The sequence below is a fragment of the Trachemys scripta genome, chromosome 7 (assembly GCF_013100865.1).
Source record: "Trachemys scripta elegans isolate TJP31775 chromosome 7, CAS_Tse_1.0, whole genome shotgun sequence".
Classification (NCBI taxonomy): Eukaryota; Metazoa; Chordata; order Testudines; family Emydidae; genus Trachemys; species Trachemys scripta.
Genome location: NC_048304.1, coordinates 89,384,062 through 89,408,124, shown reverse-complemented (window position 1 = coordinate 89,408,124; position 24,063 = coordinate 89,384,062). Strand labels below are relative to the sequence as shown.

The 24,063-nt window shown below is 39.9% G+C and overlaps 1 protein-coding gene across 1 annotated transcript in view; it reads right to left on the bottom strand.

The window, feature by feature from the left end:
- The window catches only part of PCDH15 (protocadherin related 15), a 698,694-nt gene that overhangs the window by 446,720 nt on the left and 227,911 nt on the right, over positions 1-24,063 (bottom strand). The window contains exons 6-7 of the mRNA XM_034775466.1: positions 7,790-7,900; positions 108-278 (exon numbers count right to left, since the gene is read on the bottom strand). Of these exons, the coding sequence (XP_034631357.1) occupies positions 108-278; positions 7,790-7,900 (282 nt within the window). The remainder of the gene's footprint in view (positions 1-107; positions 279-7,789; positions 7,901-24,063) is intronic.

Below are 24,063 nucleotides of genomic sequence, written 5' to 3'. Positions count from 1 at the left end.
TAATAGTTTCCTATTTTGTCTGTAGAAAAACATAATACCGGTACTTGTTTAGGAAAGAGTGAAGGAGAAATTAAGAACCCAAGAAAGAGAGTTCATTGAGTACTTACAGGATCAGTGAACTCTGGTAAGCTGGCTTGGTAGGTGAGTGGCCTACAGTCACGAGTGTTGTTCACTAAGACACATGGGAGAAACATTGGTCCAAGATCATCCCCATCAAGCACATCAACTGTGAGGGTGGTTGTACTTGTTCTTCGTTCATTAAGATTTTGAGCCCGGTCCTGTGGAGGAAAAGGGTATTTCTATAAATATGATTTAGAGAATTTAGAACACGGTCCACACAAAAACGTTTTTTAACAAAGTTAAGATTGATCATGAACATATCCTATCAAAACAATCAAGAAAAATCTGGGAAATTGCTAGTTACAGAAGCATTGACTTTGACGTCACCTCCATGCTCCCCATCATCACAACCATACAAATCCACATGCTCATTATGAATGCCACAATACCACATTCTCTTCCAATATCAAATCTGCTCTCCTCCGAAGTTAAAGAAAATATGAGACAAACCTCAAAAAAGTCATGGGTTCTTTTTTAAAAAGATTAATCAAAACTTTGGGTGTCTCTTCTAATAGTTTATTTAACTCCCTTTGCCCAACTTCAATGTGTGCAAGACAACGACAGTTCTGCCAGTTCTTGCAAATTCATAGTGAATAAGGAAATTTTGTCTCTCACTGTACGAGCCCTTGCTAGGAAACCCAACTAAGACTAGACCCCTTTGTGCTAGGCAGTGTACAAACACATAGTAAGAGACAATCCTTTCAATTTCCCCCACGCCCTTTGAGAAATATTTCTTTCGTGTTCCTCAAAAATAATTCCTTGTTATTTCCCTGGTAATATTCAGGTAATATCCAGATTCTAATCTTGATTACTTGTTACTAAATTGAGGACCCTCAAACTAGTAGGCCCAGATCCCAAGCACTGAATACACCAATGTACTATGCAGAAGGACACCTTAGAAAATACAACTATCACTACTACTAATTCATGATCCCATCTTAATTTGTTACCTTTTCAGCATGACCTTGATTCAGCACATGCTTAAATCTGTTCCTATTCTACACAGCATTTAGGTACATCAGGGGGTGTTAACCATTTAAAAAATGTTTTTCTGAATAGTGATAGACCTAAGTATAAGCTAAAGTGCTCTCCTTAATTCATACATGTTCAGACCAGAAGGGACCATTATAATCTTCTGGTCTGACCTTCTACATAACACTGATCATAGGACTTCATCCAGTAATTTCTGCATCAAACCCGTAACGTCTGTTTGAGCTACAGAATATCTTTTAGAAAGATATCCACTCTTGATTTGAAGAGTTCACATTATGTAAAATCCACCACAGCCCTAGGTAAGTTATTCCAATGTTTAAAAATATGCACCCTATTTCTAGCCTGAATTTCTCTAGCTCTAGCTTCCAACCCACTGGCTCTTGTTATTTTTTTCTGGAAGATTAATGATATGTATTGTATCAGAAATGTTTTCCTCATGTAGGTACTTTTAGAACAAGATTGAGCTTCTTAAATGCATCACCATGGTATGTAGGAATGTGTACATGGCCAATGAAGGTATGATTGTAGCACAGGTAAGCATAGCTGTGTTAGCTTTAATCTACCAGCAAAGGTGACAATAATAATGCAGATGAGGTGGAATAAGCTTCAGCATAGGCAGGTTACCCCTGTACAAGCACACTGGGGATTCTATTTTTTTACTCACGTTGCTAGCCCGTGCCAACAACTCTGCTACTACAGTAACTCCTCACTTAAAGTTGTCCCGGTTAACATTGTTTCGTTGTTACATTGCTGATCAATTAGGGATCATGCTTGTTTAAAGTTGTGCAATGCTCCCTTCTAAGGCCGTTTGGCAGCCACCTGCTTTGTCCACTGCTTGCAGAAAGAGCAGCCCATTGCAGCTAGCTGGTGGGGGCTTGGAACCAAGGTGGACCGGCAGCCCCCCTATCAGCTCCCCCAGCAGCTCCCCGCTCCCCTAAGTTCCCTGTGCAGCAGCTGCCCAGCAGGCTAGCAATTGCAGCTGTCCCTCCCCCCACTGCCATGTGCTGCTCCTGCCCTCTGCCTTGGAGCTGCTCCCCGAGACTCCTGCTTGCTGTGCGGGGGGGGGGGAGGGGAGGAAAAGGGGGGCTAATGTCAGGGTGTCCCCCTCCCCCTGCTACTGCACCCCACTTACCCCATCTTCCAAAAAGCAGGGGGGACACACAACAGGGCTCAGGACAGAGGGAGCTTGCTGGCAGCAGCAGCTGCGGTCTCAATTAACTCAATTAATTAACAAAGCAGTGTACTTAAAGGGGAAATGCGCATCTCTCTCTCACACACACACAGTGTGTGTCTCTGTTTGTGATGCTCTCTCCCCTCCTTCCATTCCTGCTGCCTTGTAGACTGTGAGAGTTAACCCTTGAGGGCTCAGCCAATTGCTAGTTCATCATTTAGCAGTAAGGCATTCCCTGGAAAATATCCCACCCTCTGACTCCTCCACCTCAACCGAGTTTCACAATCATCATCACTGTGTACCAGTACTAAATTGTTTGTTTAAAACTGATACTGTGTGTGTGTGTGTGTGTATGTATGTGTGTGTGTGTGTGTGTGTGTGGTCTTTTGTCTGGTGAAAAAAAATTCCCTGGAACCTAACCGCCTCATTTACATTAATTCTTATGGGGAAATTGGATTCACTTAACATCGTTTCGCTTAAAGTCGCATTTTTCAGGAACATAACTACAATGTTAAGTGAGGAGTTACTGTATTGTTACCTGTACTAGCTAAACTAACGTTAGTATGGGTATGCCTTTCAGTGCTACAATTGTACCTTCACTTGCAGGGTAGACATACCCTATAAGACATGTTTTCCAGACGTTGAATCATATTCTTGTTGCTCTTTTCTGAACCCTTTCCAATTGGTCAGCAACCTTTTTGGAGTGTGAACTGGACACAATCTTTCAGTAATGGTCTCGCTAATGTTGTACACAGAGGTAATACTACCTCCCTACTCGTACTTGATATTTTCTTGCTTAGGAAACCCAGGATTGGAACTGCCATCTTTGCTACACTACACCGTGAGCTCATATTTACTGGTTGTATAAACATTAACTCTAGGCAGTTTCATTGCCATCGCATTTCAGAACCTTCCTCTCACTTTATAAGTGTGACTTACATTCCTCATTTCTACATGTATGACCTGGTGTTCAGCTATATTAAAAACCTGCTGTTCAAATGAGATCACCTTATCAAGTGATTCAGATTGGTTTGTAAAACTGACCTGTTCGCATCATTTACCACGCCACCAATATTGGTGTCATCTGCAAATTTTGCCAGCAATGTCTTTGATATTTTCTTTCAGATCATTGATAAAGATACTGAATTGCAAAGAACAGATCCCTGCAGTATCCCACTAGAAACACCCCTTCTGAATTATGATTCCCCATTTACAAGTACTTTTTAGTTCTATCAATCAATATTTATCCCTGTAATATGGGCTACATTGATTTTGTGTAATGCAATTATTTTTAATCAAAATGTCCTGCTATTATTTTTTTTTTAAATCGGAGCATGAAATGTCTTACAGAAGTTAAGTATTATGTTAACACAGATACCTTTATCAACCAAACTTATAATCTCATCAAAGTGGGGGCCATGCCATCTTTTTTAGTGTCTTATACAGTGTATTTTGTAATTGAAGCTACATCTTGATAATAGATCATGTGTAAAAACAGAATTAAGCAAAAATATATTAACTGGAGAAAATACTAGTGAAAACTTGCAAAAATTTCCCTTTTGGTTTCAAATGACTATGATATTCTTCTGTCTTAAAACGATGACTAATGTCGCTGTACATTGTTAAACAGAAACAGCTTCTGTGCTTCACCCCAGGAGTAGTTGCATTTCAATGGTGGATGATATGATGCCTTTTTAATACAGCAATTTACGTACTTTTTGATCCTCTGGAATGAAAAGCATTAGACGGAATAAATTAGATACTTGGTCTGATCTTCACCTCACACTCCACTTTCTCTTTCAAGATAATATGTATAAATAATGAATAATAACTGGAGTAGGAACTTTTACTTGGGTCTTCCTACTCCCAGGTGAGAGCTCTAATCACTAGACTATAAAATTATCCTCACTTTCTCTGGCCCACTAACTATTTATTTATATAAAGTGGAACAACTTCAATAGGAGAGACACAAAGACCTATCCCAGAATACCCTATAATAGTGTGGTGGTAAGTGTACTTACCTGCGAGAGGGAGGCATGCACTGAATTCCCTGCTCCAGAGAAGGAATTTGAATTCAGACTTCCACAGCCTCAGTGAAGGTGCTAGCCACTGGGCTATTAGGCATAAGGGGAGCACCACAACTACTACCTCCTCTGACCATTTTGTTAATGGCACCTAAGTCCCCTTGTGAATCCAGCCTGAAAAAAATGTGGCCAAAAACATTCTGCAAATTTGCAAATAGTTTTGAGTTGATGAAAACTGCATTTTTTTGGTCAATAAACTATTCTCTGAGCACTCTTCTACAACACCTGAGCACTCAAAACTTCATTGAAATCAATTCCTGTTTGATTACAGTACCAGATTTTAGCATGTCCCGCTCAACGGAGCCGTCCACCACGGGAACCGAGACAAGTGTTGCAGGAACTGCGGCTACTCCAACGAGACCCTATCCCACGTCCTGTGCCGCTGCAAACCCCATTCCAGAGCCTGGCAGCTGTGCCACAATGCCATCCAAAACCCCCTGGTGAAAGCCATCACACCACGCCTGGGGGAGATCTCTGTGAACTGCGCCATCCCCGGTACCGACAGCCAGCTACGACCTGACATGGTCATCACCAACGAGGCCCAGAAAAAGATCATTCTCATTGACGTCACGGTCTCTTTTGAGAACAGGACCCTGGCATTTTGCGAAGCCCGAGCTCGTAAGCTGGAAAAGTACGCCCCCCTGGCTGACACCCTGAGAGCGAAGGGCCACGAGGTGCAGATGGATGCCCTGATTATCAGAGCCCTGGGCGCTTGGGACCCCTGCAACGAGCGTGTGCTGCAGACCTGCGGGATCGGTCGACGCTACGCACGGCTCATGCGGCGCCTCATGGTCTCAGACACCACCCGATGGTCCAGGGACATCTACATCGAGTACATCACCGGCCACTGACAGTACCAGGAGGCGTGAGCCAGAGTAACATTGTTTTTCGACTACGAGAAAGGGATCAAGAGACTTTCTCCGTTGGATCATATGAACTGGAACCATAAACTCCCTGAACATTAAATCTCACCAAATGAGGGTCAATCCATCCTCATCATCATATCTACTCATTATACTCCACACCCATACATAGCCACTATATGAACTTCATACCCTCATAGCTCAATGCCTGTATTTTGACCCATCAACCTTTTACCCCCAATCGGGGATATTGCAGATTATGTATTCCTTATGCCACCTGATTTTAAACCAAACTTTGCACCCTCGATAATCTATACATTATTCCCTGATAACCAGAAACTTCTATGCTCAAACTCTGTTCACTCTTTTTTTTAACATCATCTTAATAAAATGGCCTAAACATGCAACCTTTACTCACTCAAGTAGTTCTCATTCATATAAGTAGCTATATTATGGAAATTATATAGGATGGGTCACTATGATATTAATCCTGCAAAGATTTATGCATGTGCTAAACATGAGGCACAGGAAGTGTCAATGCCCAAAGAAGAACCAGTTACTGGTTAGTAACCTTTCTTTCTTCTTTGGGGGACTTCATGCATTCCCATTTCTGAGAGACCAGCGAGAAGTTTTACTTAGGTCAGTGCTTCTCAAAGCCGGTCCGCCGCTTATTCAGGGAAAGCCCCTGGTGGTCCGGGCCGGTTTGTTTACCTGCCGCGTCCGCAGGTTTGGCCAAATGCGGCACCCACTGGTCATGGTTCGCTGCTCCAGGCCAATGGGGGCTGCGGGAAGTGGTGCAGGCCAAGGAATGTGCAGCGTTATATCGGGGTAAAGGTGTACTTTAAGGGAATGCTATTTATGTTGCAAAGTCCAACACTTGAAAGCTAGGAAATGCCAGATTTATAGTTTCCCACGCAACCTTAATTCAGCTCCCTTGTGCATCCATCCTGTGCACTGAATGGGGCAGATGGCCGGTGGAAATAACAGTATGTAATTAAAGACAGTATCATAATGCATACACACAATGAGAGAGGGAGCAATGATAAATCTGCCATTTCCTAACTTTTTTCATAGTTAACTTTGCAACCTAAACAACATTCTTTTAACTTATGTTTGTATGTAATTTACCTTTTTCTTCATTATTAAAAACTACTAGAAAAAGCAAATAATATTCTCTGCAGCTATAATAGCCCCTCCATCACATATGATCAGCAAGGTTTGAACTCTGACCCTTCAAAAATACAGTAGAGATTACTCAGCAATACAGTACAGATTACTACCACTTAGGCTACATAACTAACTATATCAGGCAGCAACGGCAACAGAAGTTTGTTATCCCCCAGCATGGATGGACTATTGGGACCAGGTCCTGCAGGTTGTCAGTGATGGAGGAGGCCCACACAGTCAAGCTCTCTGTCTTTCCAGCTCAGGAGCTGAGAGGAGCTCTTGCCCCATCTAGTGTCCCTAAAGTGGAAGAATGAGCCACCAAAACCAGATGCTGGAGAGAGCCAGCCCTGGCTCTCTTTCCCCCTCAACCTTGTTGCATGAGCTCCAGCCCTAGGTGAAGTCCCCACAGGTGAGGTGGGATGGGCCATTGAGACACAGTGTTGGATTTGTGAGAGGGGAAGCCCAGTCTGGTTTCTGTCCCATGTGGTGCTCCCAGAGAAGGACAAAGATCACTGTGGTCCTCTTTGCAGATTCTGAGGCCTAAAATCTGTTTTAATCTGGATTACTATAAAAAGCCTGAGATACTTATTAAAGATGAGGGTGAATTTTCAAGTAGATTCTTTCCTTTCTTTGGCACAACGTTGAACAAGGCAGCACAAATGCACATAGATATTTTCAGAAGCAAACACTTCTAAGGTTATTTGACAGAATCCTGTTCAACCACTACACCATTTGTGTGGAATTAATAACTGTTGAATAGGAATGGAATGGAATTCTTTCATCCACTTATTAAAAATACAAATTTTATTGTAAAAAGAAGAGGAAAAATAACTTTCATTGTCTTCAAGGACACCTAAAGTCTTCTCCCAATGACAGCTATATTAGATACAGTTTAAATGTCACTTTTAGTCTCAGCATGCATTATCCACTGCTAGTCATCCTGTAAAAAACACTTAACACCGATACAGTGTGAATTGAAAGAAAAATTGCCTCATTTTAGAAGGCTCCATTTCAAAGCTCAGGGATACAGTTAAATTGTATCCATTAAACTAATTTCAGATCACATTAATATAGCTAGATATGTCAGAAAACAAACTCTCTGTGACACTAGAATGTACTTTTCTACATGCACTATACTTAAAATATACAATCTATTCCTCATGCCAAAAGAATGTCTTATTTCATAACATGAATGTCTTTGTTCTAACCAGCAATATGCCAAACTGTGTAAAAGATGATAAGGACTAAAGAGATATTAGGCAACATTTCAACACTGGTGACTTAAGAAAAAGAACACCTACTCCTGACATGTAGAAAAGACGTCCCCATGCCCTATCCCCTGCTCCTGAGGAATCTATGACAGAAATAACAGTTTTGGAATCCATACTTACATTTGCTTGAACAATAACAAAATAACGTGTCTTTTCTTCATAATTTAGTCTCTCCCGTAAAACTACTGCTCCAGACAAAGTGAGAGGAATGTCAAAGGTCCTATTGGATGTCTGCAAAAGCCAAAACAACAAAAATAAGAATTCATATGCTGTATTTTAATGTTAAATAATGCAGACAGCTTACAATGGATACCTATATGTATGATAATCAAGGATATATTAGGGAAGTGATTAATTTGTCTGATCAGTTCTTTGTACATTTTTATTTGATCAAGCGGGTTTCATATGAACCCCATAATAAAGATTCTGTAGGTAACTTGGCACCAGAATCTTTTTCATGTATTATTATTTCCATTCATAAAATGTCATGAGATACTTGTGAGCAGAGACTTGGGAACACTGGTCTTTCTTATATTTCCTTTTCACACGTCTTGAATCATTGATGAACACTGCAGATAGGGTAGTTCAAAACAACTTTTTTCTGTTTATCAAAACATATTCATGTTCTTTGATTTCTTCCTGTGGTCCTTTCCTATATTCAAGGAAGATTTCCTGCTGCTGAGAAAGTACTTTCAAGTATCAGAGACTTTAATAATAATAATAAAAAAAAGATTCATAGCCTCATTGACTTTAAGGCCAGATGGACAATCATGATCACCTAGTCTGACCTCCTGCACATCACAGGACACAGAATCTTACCCATCCACTCCTGCAATAGACCCATAATTTTGGTGGAGTTACTGAAGTCCTCAGATCATGATTTAAAGACTTCAAGTTAAAGAGAATTCACCATTTATTCTAGTTTAAATCAGCAAGTGACCCATGCCACAGGGGAAAGAGAAAAACTACCCTCCCCCCACATTTTCCAATTTTGTGGGGAGATGCAAAAAGTTAAAAAATAAGAGTAGAGTAGAGACCCCCATTTAGACCTCCATTCAGCAATGCATTTAAGCAACATGAATGTCTTTGTTCTAACCAGCAATATGCCGAACTGTGTAAAAGATGATAAGGACTAAAGAGATATTAGGTAACATTTCAACACTGGTGACTTAAGAAAAAAAAGTTTTGCTTAAATTCAACTGGGTCTTTTGCTGGATAGAGATGGAGTTATTTATATGATTAAATTTAAGCAGTGCCTTACTTATTTTGCACCTTATTTAAATCAAAGGTGAAATTCTATTTCCACTATATTTCCACTTAGATAGACCGATTCCATTTTACAGTACTGAAACTACCATGTTTCATAAGACCAAAACTGATTTACTTTGATGGCCCATTTTGAAAGAAGATAATCTAGAAGTTGAAACATAGGATTAGAGACAATTGATCAAGACCATGTTCTCAGTTCTGTCAGTGACTGTCTCTATAACATTGAGCATCTTTCTGTGCCTAGGTTTTCCTATCTGTAAAATGGAGATATTTATTTAATTTACAGGTATGTTGTGGAGATAATGTTTATAAAATACTTTAAGACCCATCCATGAAAGGCTTTGTAGAAGAACTAAGTATTTTCTTTCCTTAAACAGACTATTATGGCAAGCTTTTTTCCTCTAATGATGAATAATTCAGGCTTGAAAATGTTTGTTTAAATTGTGACTGATTTTTCAGTAAACAAGTGGTACACATTACAAGTGGGCCATGTTATAGATAGCAGTTGTTTGCTGATCTGTTTACTTTTAATTTGACAGTTATGTCTTTTTCGACAAAAATAAGCATAATCAGTGTTAGAGAGACAAACTGAAAAAAAATCTACTGAAATGTAAACACTTCATATGGAAGCAGAAGAAAAAGTAAAGTAGAGCCAGTGAGATAGCAAGAGCAAAGAAGAATAATTTAGATATCCCTCAAGGCAAGAAGAACTTTAAAATGGTAAAACTGTCATTGAAAGTTAAATTTTAGTTTTACCAACCTCAGCAGTCTCTTTTCAGATTGAAGGAAGGTGTAGATTTTGAGTGAAGTAAGCTTTTTTTTTTTTTTTTTTTTGCTTCAGGTGTTTCAGTTTAAAAAAAAAATCCACTTTAGCTTAAAAACTATCATGGCTATATGTTCTTTACCCAGCACTAAGAAATAGGCTACTGGGTTTTCATAATAAGTACTCTAATATAAACCTAAAACTACAGCATTTAAAAAAAAAACAACAACCACAAATCAAGCACACTGCTATATGACACCACTTCGGGAATGACTGCTTTAACATTTAATGCATTCAAATAATAAGGCAACGATGCTTGTGCAATCATTTGCCATAATGCAATGCTGTGTTTATTTTAAACAAATAAAATATTAATAGACAAAACAAACAGATTCTAAATGGCAAATATTAGAAGCCATGAAAAAATATATAAATATGTAACCCAGACAGAGTTCCTGGAGGCACACTTTTAAAAAAAAAGTCATACAAACTTAGCCCAAATATAGTAGTACTACTAAAGTGATGCAATGTCATGGGAGGCAGTAGAGGTGTTGGGTTATAGGTGGTTTGTGGCATGATGGTTTTCCTAGAGGTGAAGTGTGCATCTCTGTATTGAAGAGTAAAAGGTATGCCATGTCAGATGCCTTAATTTATCACTTTCTTGCTTTTGTGTAAGGTATGTTATGTATAGAGGAACCTTAACTCACATACAACATAGTGCTTTGTGCCTAATATATGTAAAACATTTTAGTTAAATGAGTTTTGGTAAAATATTTTCTGTGAATTGACCCAGCACAGGAGGGGAGATGTGGACTGATTTCATGTATGGATCTCTATTCAGAAAACATGAGATGGGCCTATAGTTCTGCCATAGATGGGTGAGGTCCTGCTAACATTTGCTGCTGTGGAATGGAATGTTGTAAGGATGAAGTAGTATGGGAGACCAATCAGAGGAGGGGTTGGGATGGGACGAGTGCACAGAGATGAAAGGGTTGGATCAGGAGTGCTAATGTGCATGGAGAGTGCAACAGGGGAAAAAAAACACCAGATTTTTAGTTGGTGTAAATCAGTATCACTCCATTGTAGTAAATGGAGCTACAACACTTTATACCAGTTGATGATATGGCCCCAAAATGTAAGAGACTGTGCAGGGGAATGTTCAGCAGTTGTGAAGATGGGCAGGCTGCCAGGGGTTGAACTGGCATCAAGCACTGGTGATAATGGAGTGGGAAAGGGAGAAACGTGATGTTGCTGATAGAGTTGGGAGGAGAGGGGACAGGAGTTCTGAAAAGTCTGAGAGGTAGTCAGAATGGAGGCTAGGAGGGGAGCAAATAGAAGTACAAAGAGTTGACAAGCAAGTGGCCTATTGATAATGAAGTAGATTATACAGGGTGAGTACCAATTTAAACATAATACTGCTTGAATGAGGGGGTAGCTGGTGTTTATAGGCATAGCTCCACCAATAGACCAGTAATGCACAGATAGGTGAGAGCTGTACAGCAACTAGGCAAATGGGTCAGAACCAAGAAGGGGCAGGTGACTGATGGGTTGGAATGGGATATTAAATAGCTAAAAGAGACAAGGAGTCCAATCAGGAGTTAGGAAGGGTTCAAGGCTATGTGTATGGACTGAAAGGAAGGAGGAAAGTTAAAGAGAAAATTGGAGAATCTCTTAAAATCATGAGTAGGGTAAGTTGCTCTGAAGTTCAACTGTGAACAACCATTTCTAAGCCCTTTTTGCACACCATAACTCTGAAGCCCAATGAACATCATGCTGGTTGAAGGCAATTGTAGCATTAGCTTCTGCAGTTTTGTGCATGATCACACACTCCAATTTTCTCCATTGTACTCAACAATGCAAGAAAGTCACTGGAAATTGGTTCTCCACTTCAGCAGTAGGAACAGCAGTTGCAACATTTAGATGTGTGGTAAGTGCTTCTGGGTTTCTGCTGTCTGGCAGTTTTCTACTCAGTAGAGAGAGCCAGCAGCTTTTGCCTCAATATTTTTTTTAAAGGAATTTGCTAATATATGGCAGAGATGTTGTGAATTAAATAAATAACTTCAAACATCTGTGATTACTGTACAGTATCATAACAAATGCATATGCCACTTCTAATCCATGAGTGAGATTTCCATGGTGGCTCTGGGCCCTTTTACCTAAGAGATAAAGTGCCAGAGCAGCATAAAGGGACCCTAATAGAACCAGATTCAGATGGGTGAAAAATAGGAACTGAGGAAGGCATCCAGGCTTCAAGGAACCCCTGGCAAGTCCTGGGATAAGGGATGTGCTAGGTCTTGGGACAGGAAGGATGTGCCTCAGAGGGTCTGGAGCATGCAGCACTGTGGAGATTCTGGCAATACTGCTGCGCAAAGAAAGCTGGGGACAGACTTTCCTGAGGAACTATCTAATATTAGGCCAGGGCTGCTCTGGCTCCGAAAGCAGACGAGGTTCATATGGGTTCACAGCTGCTGCCCTGTGCTGACAGTGCTGTACTGGGCCTCTTAGGGTATGTCTACACAGCAAAGAAAAACCTGTGATTGGCCCATGCCAGCCAACCAAGGCTTCCCAGGCTCAGTCTGCGGGGCTTTTTCATTGCTTTATAGACTTCCAGAGATGGGCTGGAGCCCAGGCTCTAGGACCCTGCAAGGTGGGAGGGACCCAGAGCTGAAGGTTCAACCCAATCCCATCCTTTTACTGGGTAGAAAGATGTTCTAGTTACAAAAGGTGACAATACGAATATTGACAAATCTAATGGATATAACCCCTGACTCTTTATACAAAAAGAAGGTCTTAAGAAGTTATCATCAGAAGTATCTAAACATTGGAGCTTTGTTGAATGAGCACCTAGTGTGACAACTTTTAATGTTTAATTAGACAGGCAGACAATGCAAATTTGTGAATCTTTTCAGTAGAGGTTAGTATCTACCTACCTATCCGTTTTTCATTGCCACCAAATTTGTGCTTATTTTTGGTGTGCAACTTTATCAGGACTATGGGCATCTTCTTTGAGTATTTTGGGCTACATCTTCATTCACAATCTATACTATGCAAAGGGAAACACATAGCTGTTTGTACTATGTCACTTGGGGCAGCTACAAGGATGCTGCATTTGCTGGGGGGAGAGCCAACGCTCAGTCTAATCCCCCCCTTTCATCTGTGTGGAAGGTCACAAGAAAGCAGTGGCTTTGCAAAGTCTGCTTTTGCTCTTGTGCTTACAGGTTGCCCACGAAAGAGTGTAAAGGGGTGGCCTTACACCTCCATACTCACTTTTGTGGCTGCATAGTGCTGGTGATAATCTAGCCCAGTGGTTCCCAAATTTTACTGGTTCATATACCACCCTCTTAAAAAAAATGTTGTGAAGTGAATGGATGGAATATCAGCTTGTGTGCCATGGTTTTAAAACTGTCTCAGCCTTTATAATTAAGCAGCATGCCTTGAGAGTGAAAAAATGTTAGATTATATTTCTCATTTTTATATGCTACTAACATTAGTTAAATTGAAGCAGTCTCCATGAAAAGGGATAAAACCACAGAAAAAATATTTACAAGTCTCAGACCAATAAAGGGCTATATAGAAAATATACAAAAATAAAAAATAATAATTAATTTAGAGTTAAAAAAGTAAGAAGGTATATTGAAAAATTAACCAACGAAAATGTTTATTTAACAATGATAAATTGTTAAATAAACAATCAGGCCCTGATTTTCAGGCCCTGATTTTCCTTGGGGTGGCCACACACACAACTCCTTGTACATTTCCAGTACCAACATCTGCATGAAGAGTTTACAGAAGAACTGGTTAAATAATGTGGTAAATTATTCGTTCAACAAATGCAAGGCCACTTTTAAATAAATTATTTGCCTAGTATTTTTTTTCCAATCTAAACTATGAGAATTTCACAAAAATGGTAAATTGTTTTGTTTTGTTTTTTCATCTATTATTTGTCTTACTAATTTTAATATCTACTGAACAAGCACTGGTGAGTTCATGTATAATACTCAGTCACACAACTGGAGGCTAAAAATTAGGCCCATATAATCAGTTTATTTTACCTTCACTCTGGCCCAGATTCTCCCCTATGCTTGGACTATTTTACATGGCTTACTATGGACACAGACCCTAAAACTCTGATGGTGTAGAGCTGGTGGAAGGATAGGGCCTCGGCTTCTCTGCACCTCAGAAATCTTCAGCTGCCTTACGATCATCTTGGGAATGCTGGGAGTTGGTATAATTTGCATCAGCTTGTAAGCTAGCCTAAATCATGCTAGAGGACTGGACCAGCACACAGCCTGCTCAGGAATGAATAAGCACAAGGATGACTTGAGGCCTTCTTTATATATTTCCTGCTACGCTGTGCTGTTCACTCCTTAGTTGAAATTGATGATCTGGGTGTCATTAGAATCAGAGATACAAATGTGCAACTATACACTTGGTGAAGGAAAAGCAAATAATTTTATCAAAGCCCCCAGCTCAATTACCATCTGAGCTTTCCTTCCACTTCAAGCAACACATTCACCAGGAAGTCTTCTAGAATATGCATCCTGTAAGTTCACTTGGTAACTGGCATACAACCAGCATAACATTCTCTAGCACATATGCAACAGTTGGACTCAACTAGCAAAGTTTCTGAGTTAGTTGGGTTTCATTTAATAAAATTAGCCAACAATAAGCAGTTAGAGTAGAAATGTACGCCTGATAATTTGATGGAATTCCTAGCTTTTACTGGATATCATCAAATAACAGTGAAAACACATAGCATACTCCCTAAAAATTATCAGCTATTAGTCACATGAAAGCAATAAAACTATCCTAACATACATCCAGGAGGCACAACACAGGACAAACAGGTAAGTAAAGAGTTAAATTGGCTCATGGTAACAGTTGTTGACAAAAGCGCTAAATAGGACTCAAACCAAGACAAAGTAGGATCTGACAGTCCAACAATAGATTGGAAATATGACACAAGAACATCATATTCAATAAGGTAGAATACTACTGAAGGGTCTAACAAAACTAAAAGTGATAAAGAAATTGAAATGGCAGAAATCTATAAATCACTATCCCACTTGACCAAAAAAATTTCTCTGCTGCGGTGAGCCCTAAAACCTGGAATGTTTCATGCAAGCCAAATTGAATTAGAATTTTGCACCTTAATTACATGACTTTTACAATCACTTAAGAATAAAAAGAATCCAAACAAAAATTAGACTCATCCATAGCTGTTGAGGAAGGTTTCTTCAGAAAAGAAATCACCAAAGCTTGTTTAATATTAAATCACTTATCATAAATTATGGTGTCATGAGAGGTAAGCACTTCTTTGGCAGCCAACCCGAAAATGGATCCAAAACATACATTATTCTTAAACCTCATACCACAACTAAAATATCAGATACAAAATTCTTATTAATGTCACTCAAAGTTCCTGGGGAGCAAGTGCCAGAGACAGAGGAGAGTAATTAGGAAGTTGACTCAGTACACAGTTTACTTGCAATGTCTGGAGATTATTTATGAAATAATTGCAGACTTTATTGCAGATGTGCACAGAAGGCTACTTACCACCAGAAGGCCCTTTTTATTCCTTTTAAGGCACATTCAAGGGAAGATGTTATTGTGTAGGCCTTTCAAATTAAAATGTTACATTTCTATGGCAGTTTTCCTAGGACCATTAGCCCTGTGTTTAATTTACTTTTCAGTTGAATCTAATCAGTATCAGCCGCTATAGTATGTTTTTAACTGCAGACATAAAGTGGACAAAATTGACATAAATTGTTGCATAATGAAAGACCAAGAGTGTCTAAATGGTCTACAGCGATTTTGTATCAGGAAATCAGGACCTGGATGTAAATGAGTAGTTTTATATATGTTAAAATATACCTATTCTGCAAACAAGTTCCCACCTCTGCATTGGCTCTGCCATCACAGACCCCTATATACTCTTGTTACTTGCCTGACACAGCACTTTGCACAAAATTATAGTGCATCATATATATTACATATATTATTCAATTTTCAAGTAAACTTTGTAGAATTATGATGATATTGGAAACTGTCATAGAAATACTACATTTTGTTGTGAAAAAGTTACATCTACAGAAGTAATCCTTTAATCCCCTGAGGTAGATGTGAGTTGCGTGTGTGTTAACTGCAGGAGCAGGATAACACATGTCTGGACTATCCCCATCATTTCTTTAATTATAGTTACACAAACTCAGCACAAATGTTATGATGGCATAACCTCGTATTCTAATCCACCAGATAATACTTGTAGCAGGATTTTCAAAAGTAAAAAAAAACATTCAAATGAGCCTCAGATTAGTGCAACGACAGCTCCAATTTAGAACTCCAATTTAACTGAATTCTAGTGTGAGATTATTGAAAATGCGTAAAGTGACTTTGAAAGTCAGGATAATTTGTGTTCCTAAATCACATACGCAGTTTTGAAAATTCCACCCCTTGTCTTTATCGGTAGTTGGTAGGGCCTTACCAAATTCATGGTCCATTTTGGTCAATTTCATAGTCATAGGATTTTAAAAATCATAAATTTCACGATTTCAACTATTTAAATCTGAAATTTCATCGTGTTGTAATTGTAGGGATCCTGACCCAAAAAGACCCAAAAAGGAGTTTCAGGGGGTTGCAAGGTTACTGTAGGGGGGCTTGTGGTACTGCTACCCTTACTTCTGTGCTGCTACTGGCACTGCCTTCAGAGCTCGGCAGCTGGAGAATGGCAGATGCTAGTGTGGTATTGCCACGCTTACTTCTGTGCTGTTGCCTGCAGAGCTGGGCCCTCAGTCAGCAGCCGCCACTCTCCAGCCACCCAGCTCTGAATGCAGCAGTGCAGAAGTAAGGGTGGTGTGCTATGGTGTTGCCACCCTTACTTCTGCACAGCTGCTGGCGGGAGGCTGCCTTTAGAGCCGGGAAAGCAATGGTGAAATACCCCGGGTTAGCAATTGGGACAGATGGGTGGCTAGAGCACTTAGTTAGGATAGTTCATATACACGGACACTGAATGAAAAGTGTGTAATTAAAAAAGGCACTAACAATGGCTGGTTATAGGGGAAGTTGAGGATATTATTGTAATAGAGCATTATGATTATATTGTTTAAAAATATGACAAGCAATAGGCCAAACTCTGGGCCAGCTAGCAAGGCATGATGTGGGCACAAGAGGACTGGCTATCTGTATCACAAGTAGCAGCCCTGGAAGAGAAGCAGGCTTTACAAAGTCACGATGTTCCACTCCCACTGCAGAGGGTGAAAGGGAGTGGGACAAAAGGAGCCAAGAGGTTGAAGCTTTGGCTAGACCCAATGCAGTACTGTCTCCCTGAAGCAGCAAGGGAACCTGGAAGGAGACTGTGGCTAGGTCTATACTACCCGCCTGAATCGGCGGGTAGAAATCGACCTCTCGGGGACAATCGATCCCCGAATCGGCGCTCTTACTCCACCAGCGGAGGTGGTAGTAAGCGCCGCCGACAGAAAGCCGCAGAAGTCGATTTTGCCGCCGTCCTCACAACGGGGTAAGTCGGCTGCGATACGTCGAATTCAGCTACGCTATTCACGTAGCTGAATTTGCGTATCTTAAATCGACTCCCCCCTGTAGTGTAGATGTACCCTGTGACTTTCAGCTGCTCTGGGACAGTACAGCAGTATACTTCCTCTTGCTTGGGGCTTGGGGCAAAGCCATGATTCAGCCTAATACATACTACTACTACTAATGATAAATAGAACTAACAAGAGATGTGTCAATCAGCATCCAAATCATTTTGCTTGCATACTGTATCCCTTCCCCTTTATTTTTATCTTTTTAGATTGTAAACTCTGTCTTCCTCAGTGTTTGTACAATGCTTAGCACAATGAGACTCCAGTCCTAATTGGACTCTTTAGGTAGTACACCATCTCAGTAAGAACAACCAATAACATTTTAGTACTAACTATGTAATACTCAGGTTTTTTTCACTTGAAAAATGCATTTATTTTTGCTTCTTTTTTACTGTTACTTTCAGAAGTCAAAATTTAATTGTCTGTAGTTGAACTGAAAGGTTTCTCATGAGATCTAAAATGTAGCATAATAGTTACAGATAAATGGTTCCATCAGTCTGAAAGCCACAGAAGTTGGTGCTTTCCTGTGTGTTTTGTTTTTGTATACTGTCCCCAGTTAACTTTCTTGACACAAAAATCAGATATAAAATGTATTTTTCAGAGAAATTATGACTCATGTTTCTTATTTCTATTCTCTAGAAAATTCTAGGGATTCTAAAATATTACAAAATGAATAGAGCCTGTCCGAGGGGAAACTCTTCAAAATTGCTATGGCCTACTGAACTCCACTCTAGAAATCCTAGAAATAAGCATCTCGTGAATGCAGTTTTAATCTTTTCGAGCTGAAGTAGAAGCGAATGGAAACCTAATGGAAACACATTGCATCCTTAGTCCAGCTTTGAGATTGCTACAAAGGACAAATTAGCAGACATGCTTTTCATCAGGTTATAGCATCTACAATGCAGAAAACATAAATTAACCTCTATATTTTTACAGAGCAGGAGAAAATTTACAGAATATCCATCTACATTATCACACTGACTTTACTAACAACAGGGCAGTGTGTCTAGTAGAGCAGACTATTGTTATCTCTGATTAACAATGATCCTCCAACAATAATCAATATGGGCTACTTCAGGGGATGGTGAAAACACTCAGTTTATGATCCTAACCAGTTGTGCAGTGTTGGAATTGGCACAGGGTGGATTTTTCTTACTCCCATCACATGACTGGTGGATATGAAGCTACTATGTAAAAATCTAAGAATATTGATCTGTCATAATTTTATGAATATGTTATATGACCTGGTCAGTGAGAACTATATAGCAAATGAGTTATTAATTATTGAATTATTAGTCTAGATAAGTACAGGGTTTTTGAAAAATACAGGGGGAAAGACAATGTAGTAACCCTGACCCTGGCACTAGCACCTGCTGCAGCTGTGATGCAGCAGCATAGCATGCCGTCCTGGGGTGAGAGATGACCATGAAGAGGGCAGCTCAAGATGAGGAGGGAGCTCATAATCCCCCCGCAGGGGGCAGCTGGAAAAAGCTGTTAGGGAATAAGGAGGGAAGGAGAAGGATCTAGATGCTGAGCTAGTGGATGAACTGCAGCTAGGGTAGGAGGTGAGAGAATAAAATTAACGAAGAGGAGAAAATAAGTGGGACTGGGAAGGGATAAGGAGGAAAACAGGAAAGGTTTCAGATCAGGAGAAGTAGAAAAAAATGGAACTGGATATGCGAGCAGACACTATTACAGGAGGGAAATAAAATTCCAAAGAGAGAGAATGAATCAAGAAAAAAAAGTGAAAGAAACTATAACTGGTGAAAAAGAGAATTAATCAAAAAGCTGTTAGATTAAAACAGATCCTAAGAAGAGTAAAGGAGAAGCCCAAACACAAAGGACCTACAGTAAGTGACCAGAGAGAATGCGTATTTGAATACCTATTGACACAATACAGTTCAAAGGTGCCTAATGGACAAGTGAGGGCCACTAGGTTAAAAAAAATTGTGGATTGCAGAGATATGTCTGTAGAAGATTATAATTAAGAGATTCTCCCTCATAAGGGATAGTATTATGAAGACAAGAATTGGGAGATGTGTCCTGGAGATAGGGGTTGGAAACACTGCATGGTTGTTAGTCTCTAAGGTGCCACAAGTACTCCTGTTCTTCTTTTTGCATGGTTGTGTGAAACAGTTCACCAGAGAAGCTCTCCAGTTTGTTTTTATTAAAGTTTTATTCCTTTCTCATTCACTGGTTTGTGTTTAATGAACCCCAAGATCATTATATTGTGTCAGAAGTGCTGAATGAGAAGGAAACTGAAGTCATTTTGAAGTTAACTCTTGCATTTGCAACTGAAAGCAGAGACAAAGGGAAGCACCAGAGAAGCATGTGGAGCATCAGACACAGAGACTTTTGCATGTATTTGGTGAGCAAAATAGTAGCTTGACTAACTAAAGAAGGGGGGGCGGGACAGGAATGGATGTGTTGCAACCTCCATCCAGTCTGAAATTGTCAGGGAATGTTGCAGAGAACTGGAAAACATCCAGACAGAGATTTAAATTGTATTTAGCAACCACAGAGAAAAGGAGAAAAATGATAAAGTGAAATCATTAATATTTTTGCATGTTGTTGGGGAGGAAGCATTGGATATTTATAACAACTTTAAGTTTGAAGAAGGTGAAAGCTTGAAGTTAAGTAAAATACTGACTAAATTTGAGGAACACTGCATGCCAAAAAATGAAACCTTTGAGAGAGACAATTATTTTACCTGCATGCAAAAAACCTGATGATACTATAGAGCAGTATGTCTCAGAATTAAGGAAACTCAGTAAAACCTGTGACTTCAGTGAACTGATAGAGTCTCTGGTCAGAGAAAGAATCATTAGTGGAATTAAACATTTGTTAAGAGAGAGACTGCTCTGTGAAGGAGATTTAACTTTAGAAAAAAGGTCTCCAAATATGCAAGGCAGCAGAAACTGTGAAAGCATAAGCCAAAGAGCTGAATTAATCAGAAGGGGTTATCCAAGTACTAAGTACAAAAGAATATAGCCAGAATAGACCAAATCAAAGAGTGGAACCACTCACTATGAAAGCCACTGCTGGGTGAAGACTGGATACAGACGGTCATGTGGCAGCTGTGGATCACAGCATGGCCCCAAACAGTGTGTTGCCTTTTGAAAACTCTGTCATAGATGTGAGAAAAATAATCATTTTGCAAAATGCTGCAGATCCCAAATGCAGACAAGTCAAGTGTACTTGGTTAAACACAACCTGGTTGAGGAGTTTTTCATTGATGTACTGGGAACTAGCAAGCTTGATAAGAGGAACTGGATACTGCCTATGAGAGTGAATGGAAAAATTATTTCACTGAAACTGGACACAGGAGCTCAGATTACTATTCTGTCTGAAAAAAAAAGATTTTGAAAGACTAAAAATAAGACCCAAACTGGGACCAACATAAATAAAAGTAACTGGATATTCTGGAACAAATATACCAGTGAAGGGGCGTTGCAATGCTAGCAACAACCATAAAAACACCATGTACATCTCCCTTTCGTTGCAGTGCCAAAGGAGGTGACACCAATTGGAGGCCTAGCTGCATGTGAGATACTCAATCTGGTAAAATGGGTGCTCTCACTACAAGATCATGTTGAACCTGGCTATGAGGCACTCTTTCAGGAATATCATTACCTGTTTCAAGGGTTGGGTTGCTTGTAGGGCGAACATACAATCTGGATAAACATGCAGGTCACTCTGGTTATCCGTCCATGTAGAAAGGCCACTTACCCTCCATGATAAACTCAAGGCTGAGCTTGCAAGGATGGAAACAATGCAAGTAATGCAAAAAATGTGTGAGTTCCGTTGTCATTGTGGAGAAAAGTGATGGCCAACTACGCCTATACTAAGATCCCAGAGACCTCAACAATGCTATAAAAAGAGAACATTTTAAACTGCCAACCAGAGAAGAGATTATGTCTCAATTTGCAAATAGCTCAATATTACAGTAAATTGGATACAGCCTACAGTTTTTGGCAGCTAAAATTAATTGAAGAAAGCTCAAAAATATGCACATTTAGTACCCTATTTGGAAGATACAGAGTCTTACACTTACCCTTCGGCATAGCTTCTGCACTAGAAGTGTACCACAAAACCATACATATGATCTATGAACGTATTAATAGTGTTGACACCTCAATGGATGACGACATCATCTGGGGCTCAACAAAAGGGAAGCATGATTGTAGACTTCATGAAGTCCTAGATGCAACTAGAGCTGAAAATCTCAAACTAAATAGGGAGAAATGTGTTTTAGGGATTACAGAACTGACTTTTGTTGGGGACCTTATTTCCAACAATGGTGTAAAACCTGGTAAGAGGAATATTTCAGCCACTGAAATGATGCCACATCCCCAGTCAAATAAAGATGTCCGTTTCCTGGGAATGGTTAATTATCTTGGAAAATGCATACCTAATCTATCTACCCAAGCAGTGGCTTTGAGAAAACACCTAGAGAATAAAAATGAATGGTATTGGGATGCAGAACAGGAAGAATCATGGGAAGGTTTAAAGTAACTGATACAAGAAACAGTGTTGAAGTTCTATGCACCAGGAAGGCCTATTAAAATTTCAGTAGATGCTTCACCATCTGGGTTAGGTGTAGTGATTTTACAGAAGCAGGAGGATTGTTGGCAACCACTGGCAGATGCATCCAAATAACTGACTGAGGCAGAAAGCAGATATGCACAGATTGAGAAGGAGCTTTTAGGAATATTGTTTGCCTGTGAGAGATTCAATCAGTATATTTATGGACAGACAGTGGAAGCTGAAATGGACTAAATGATTGTGCCTTCAGGATTCAAACAATGATAAAGCTGCAAAAGTATGCTTTTGTTGTGACCTACACACCCGGTAAATTCATGTGCACTGCCTATGCATTTTCCAGAGCAGTGGCTGCCACGAAACCAGAGAAGACTTGAGAGACAGAGATGCAAGCCTAGGTAGATCTGATCGTAAAGTCAATTCCCATAGCTAACAGGAAACTGCAACTAAAAGAGAGGAAATGGAAAAAGATGAATCACCGTGAATCTTTCCTGAAGAAATGAGCAGTTGTTATTCAACTATAAGAGACTATTGGAACTGGAGACATGAATTTACTATGATAGATGAGTGATTTTCAAAGGAGGTAAGGTTGTAATTCCAATGAGCCTCCAAAAAGAAATGTTATAGAAGATCCACAAGAGTCATTTAGGAATGGCGAAGTGCAAACAATGAGCATCAGAGGTGCTGTATTGGCCGCGGATCAATTACAATATTACTAATGTGGTAGGAAACTGCTTTTCATGCTTGAAATATAAGCCATACCAACAGGAAGAGCCACTGAAATCTCATCCAGTTCTATAAAAGCCTTATGAGAAGGCAGGCACTGACTTATTTACCTGGTAATCAAAGGACTATTATTCTTTGTATCCAGAAATCTGCACGCTGCACAGTACTAATAGTAAGTCAGTGATAGCTGGCATGAAGGGAATCTTCTCCAGGCATGGAATTCCAGATAAAGGTTTTAGCCCTAATGGGCTGCAATTTTCTAGTGCAGATTTTAGTCAATTTGTCATAGATTTCAATTTTCATCATAAAACATTAAGTCCAAATTGCCCCCAATCAAATGGACTTGTGGAAAGGTCTATACAGACCGTAAAGAACTTTTGACAGTGGGGGTGATTTGTAAAAAGTGTTACTGATTTACCAAAGTACACCCCTGGAGAATGGCTTTTTCTCCAGCTCAGTTGTTAATAGGAAGAAGGATCACATCTAATTTAACAGTTACTGATAACTTGCTGAAATCCCATAACAATGAAACCATATGGAAGATGAAAGAAAATTAAAAGTGGAAGCAGAAATATTATTTTGACAAAAGGGACATGATCTCCCATCTCTTAATCCAGGTGATAGTGTGCCTGAGGAATCACACCTCTAATACTTGGGGCCAAAAGGGTACCATTAAAGAACAACTGATTCCAAGCTTTTATGTAGACCAGACAGACCAGGGGGACACAGTTAAATGTAATAAAAGCGATCTACGAGTAAATCCAGAAAGTTTGAACATAGTGATAGAAGATGTGGACTCTAGCATTTCCCATCAGACTGATCCTTTATCAACACAAAAAAGAGAAAGTGCCAAGGAACAAGAGAACAACTCAGACTCTAATGAAAGGCTGACACTGAGAGATCAGAGCGGGAGATTAAACATTCTGAAAGACTCAAAGAGACTTGCTAACCTGCCTGGAGAAGAGGGATTTGAGGAAAGTGAGTGGTAAATACTCACTTGAGTGATGTACTGGTAACCTCTCCTCTCCAGGTAGTTGACACATTGGGTTTATGGAAATATACTACATGGGTTGAAAATGTAATGCATGTGTTATTACATAGTTGTTAGCTGTTTATATACACCTCTACCCCGATAGAACGCGACCCAATATAACACGAATTCGGATATAACACAGTAAAGCAGCAGGGAGCCCCGGGCCTGTTAAAGCGCCGTACCGGACCGAACTGGATACAACGTGGGCTCACCTATAAGGCAGTGAGATTTTTTGGCTCCCGAGGACCGCGTTATATCGGGGTAGAGGTGTATATGCATATAAGAGTTAATTTGTTTTTCTTTAATAGGGAAGATGCAGAGATATGTTTGAGGAAGATTATAATTTAGAGCCGCTCCCTCATAAGGGACAATATTATGAACATAGGAATTGGGAGATGTGCCCTGGAGGGTTTGGGAACACCACATGGCTGTGTGCAACAGTTCAGCAGAGATGTTCTTCAGT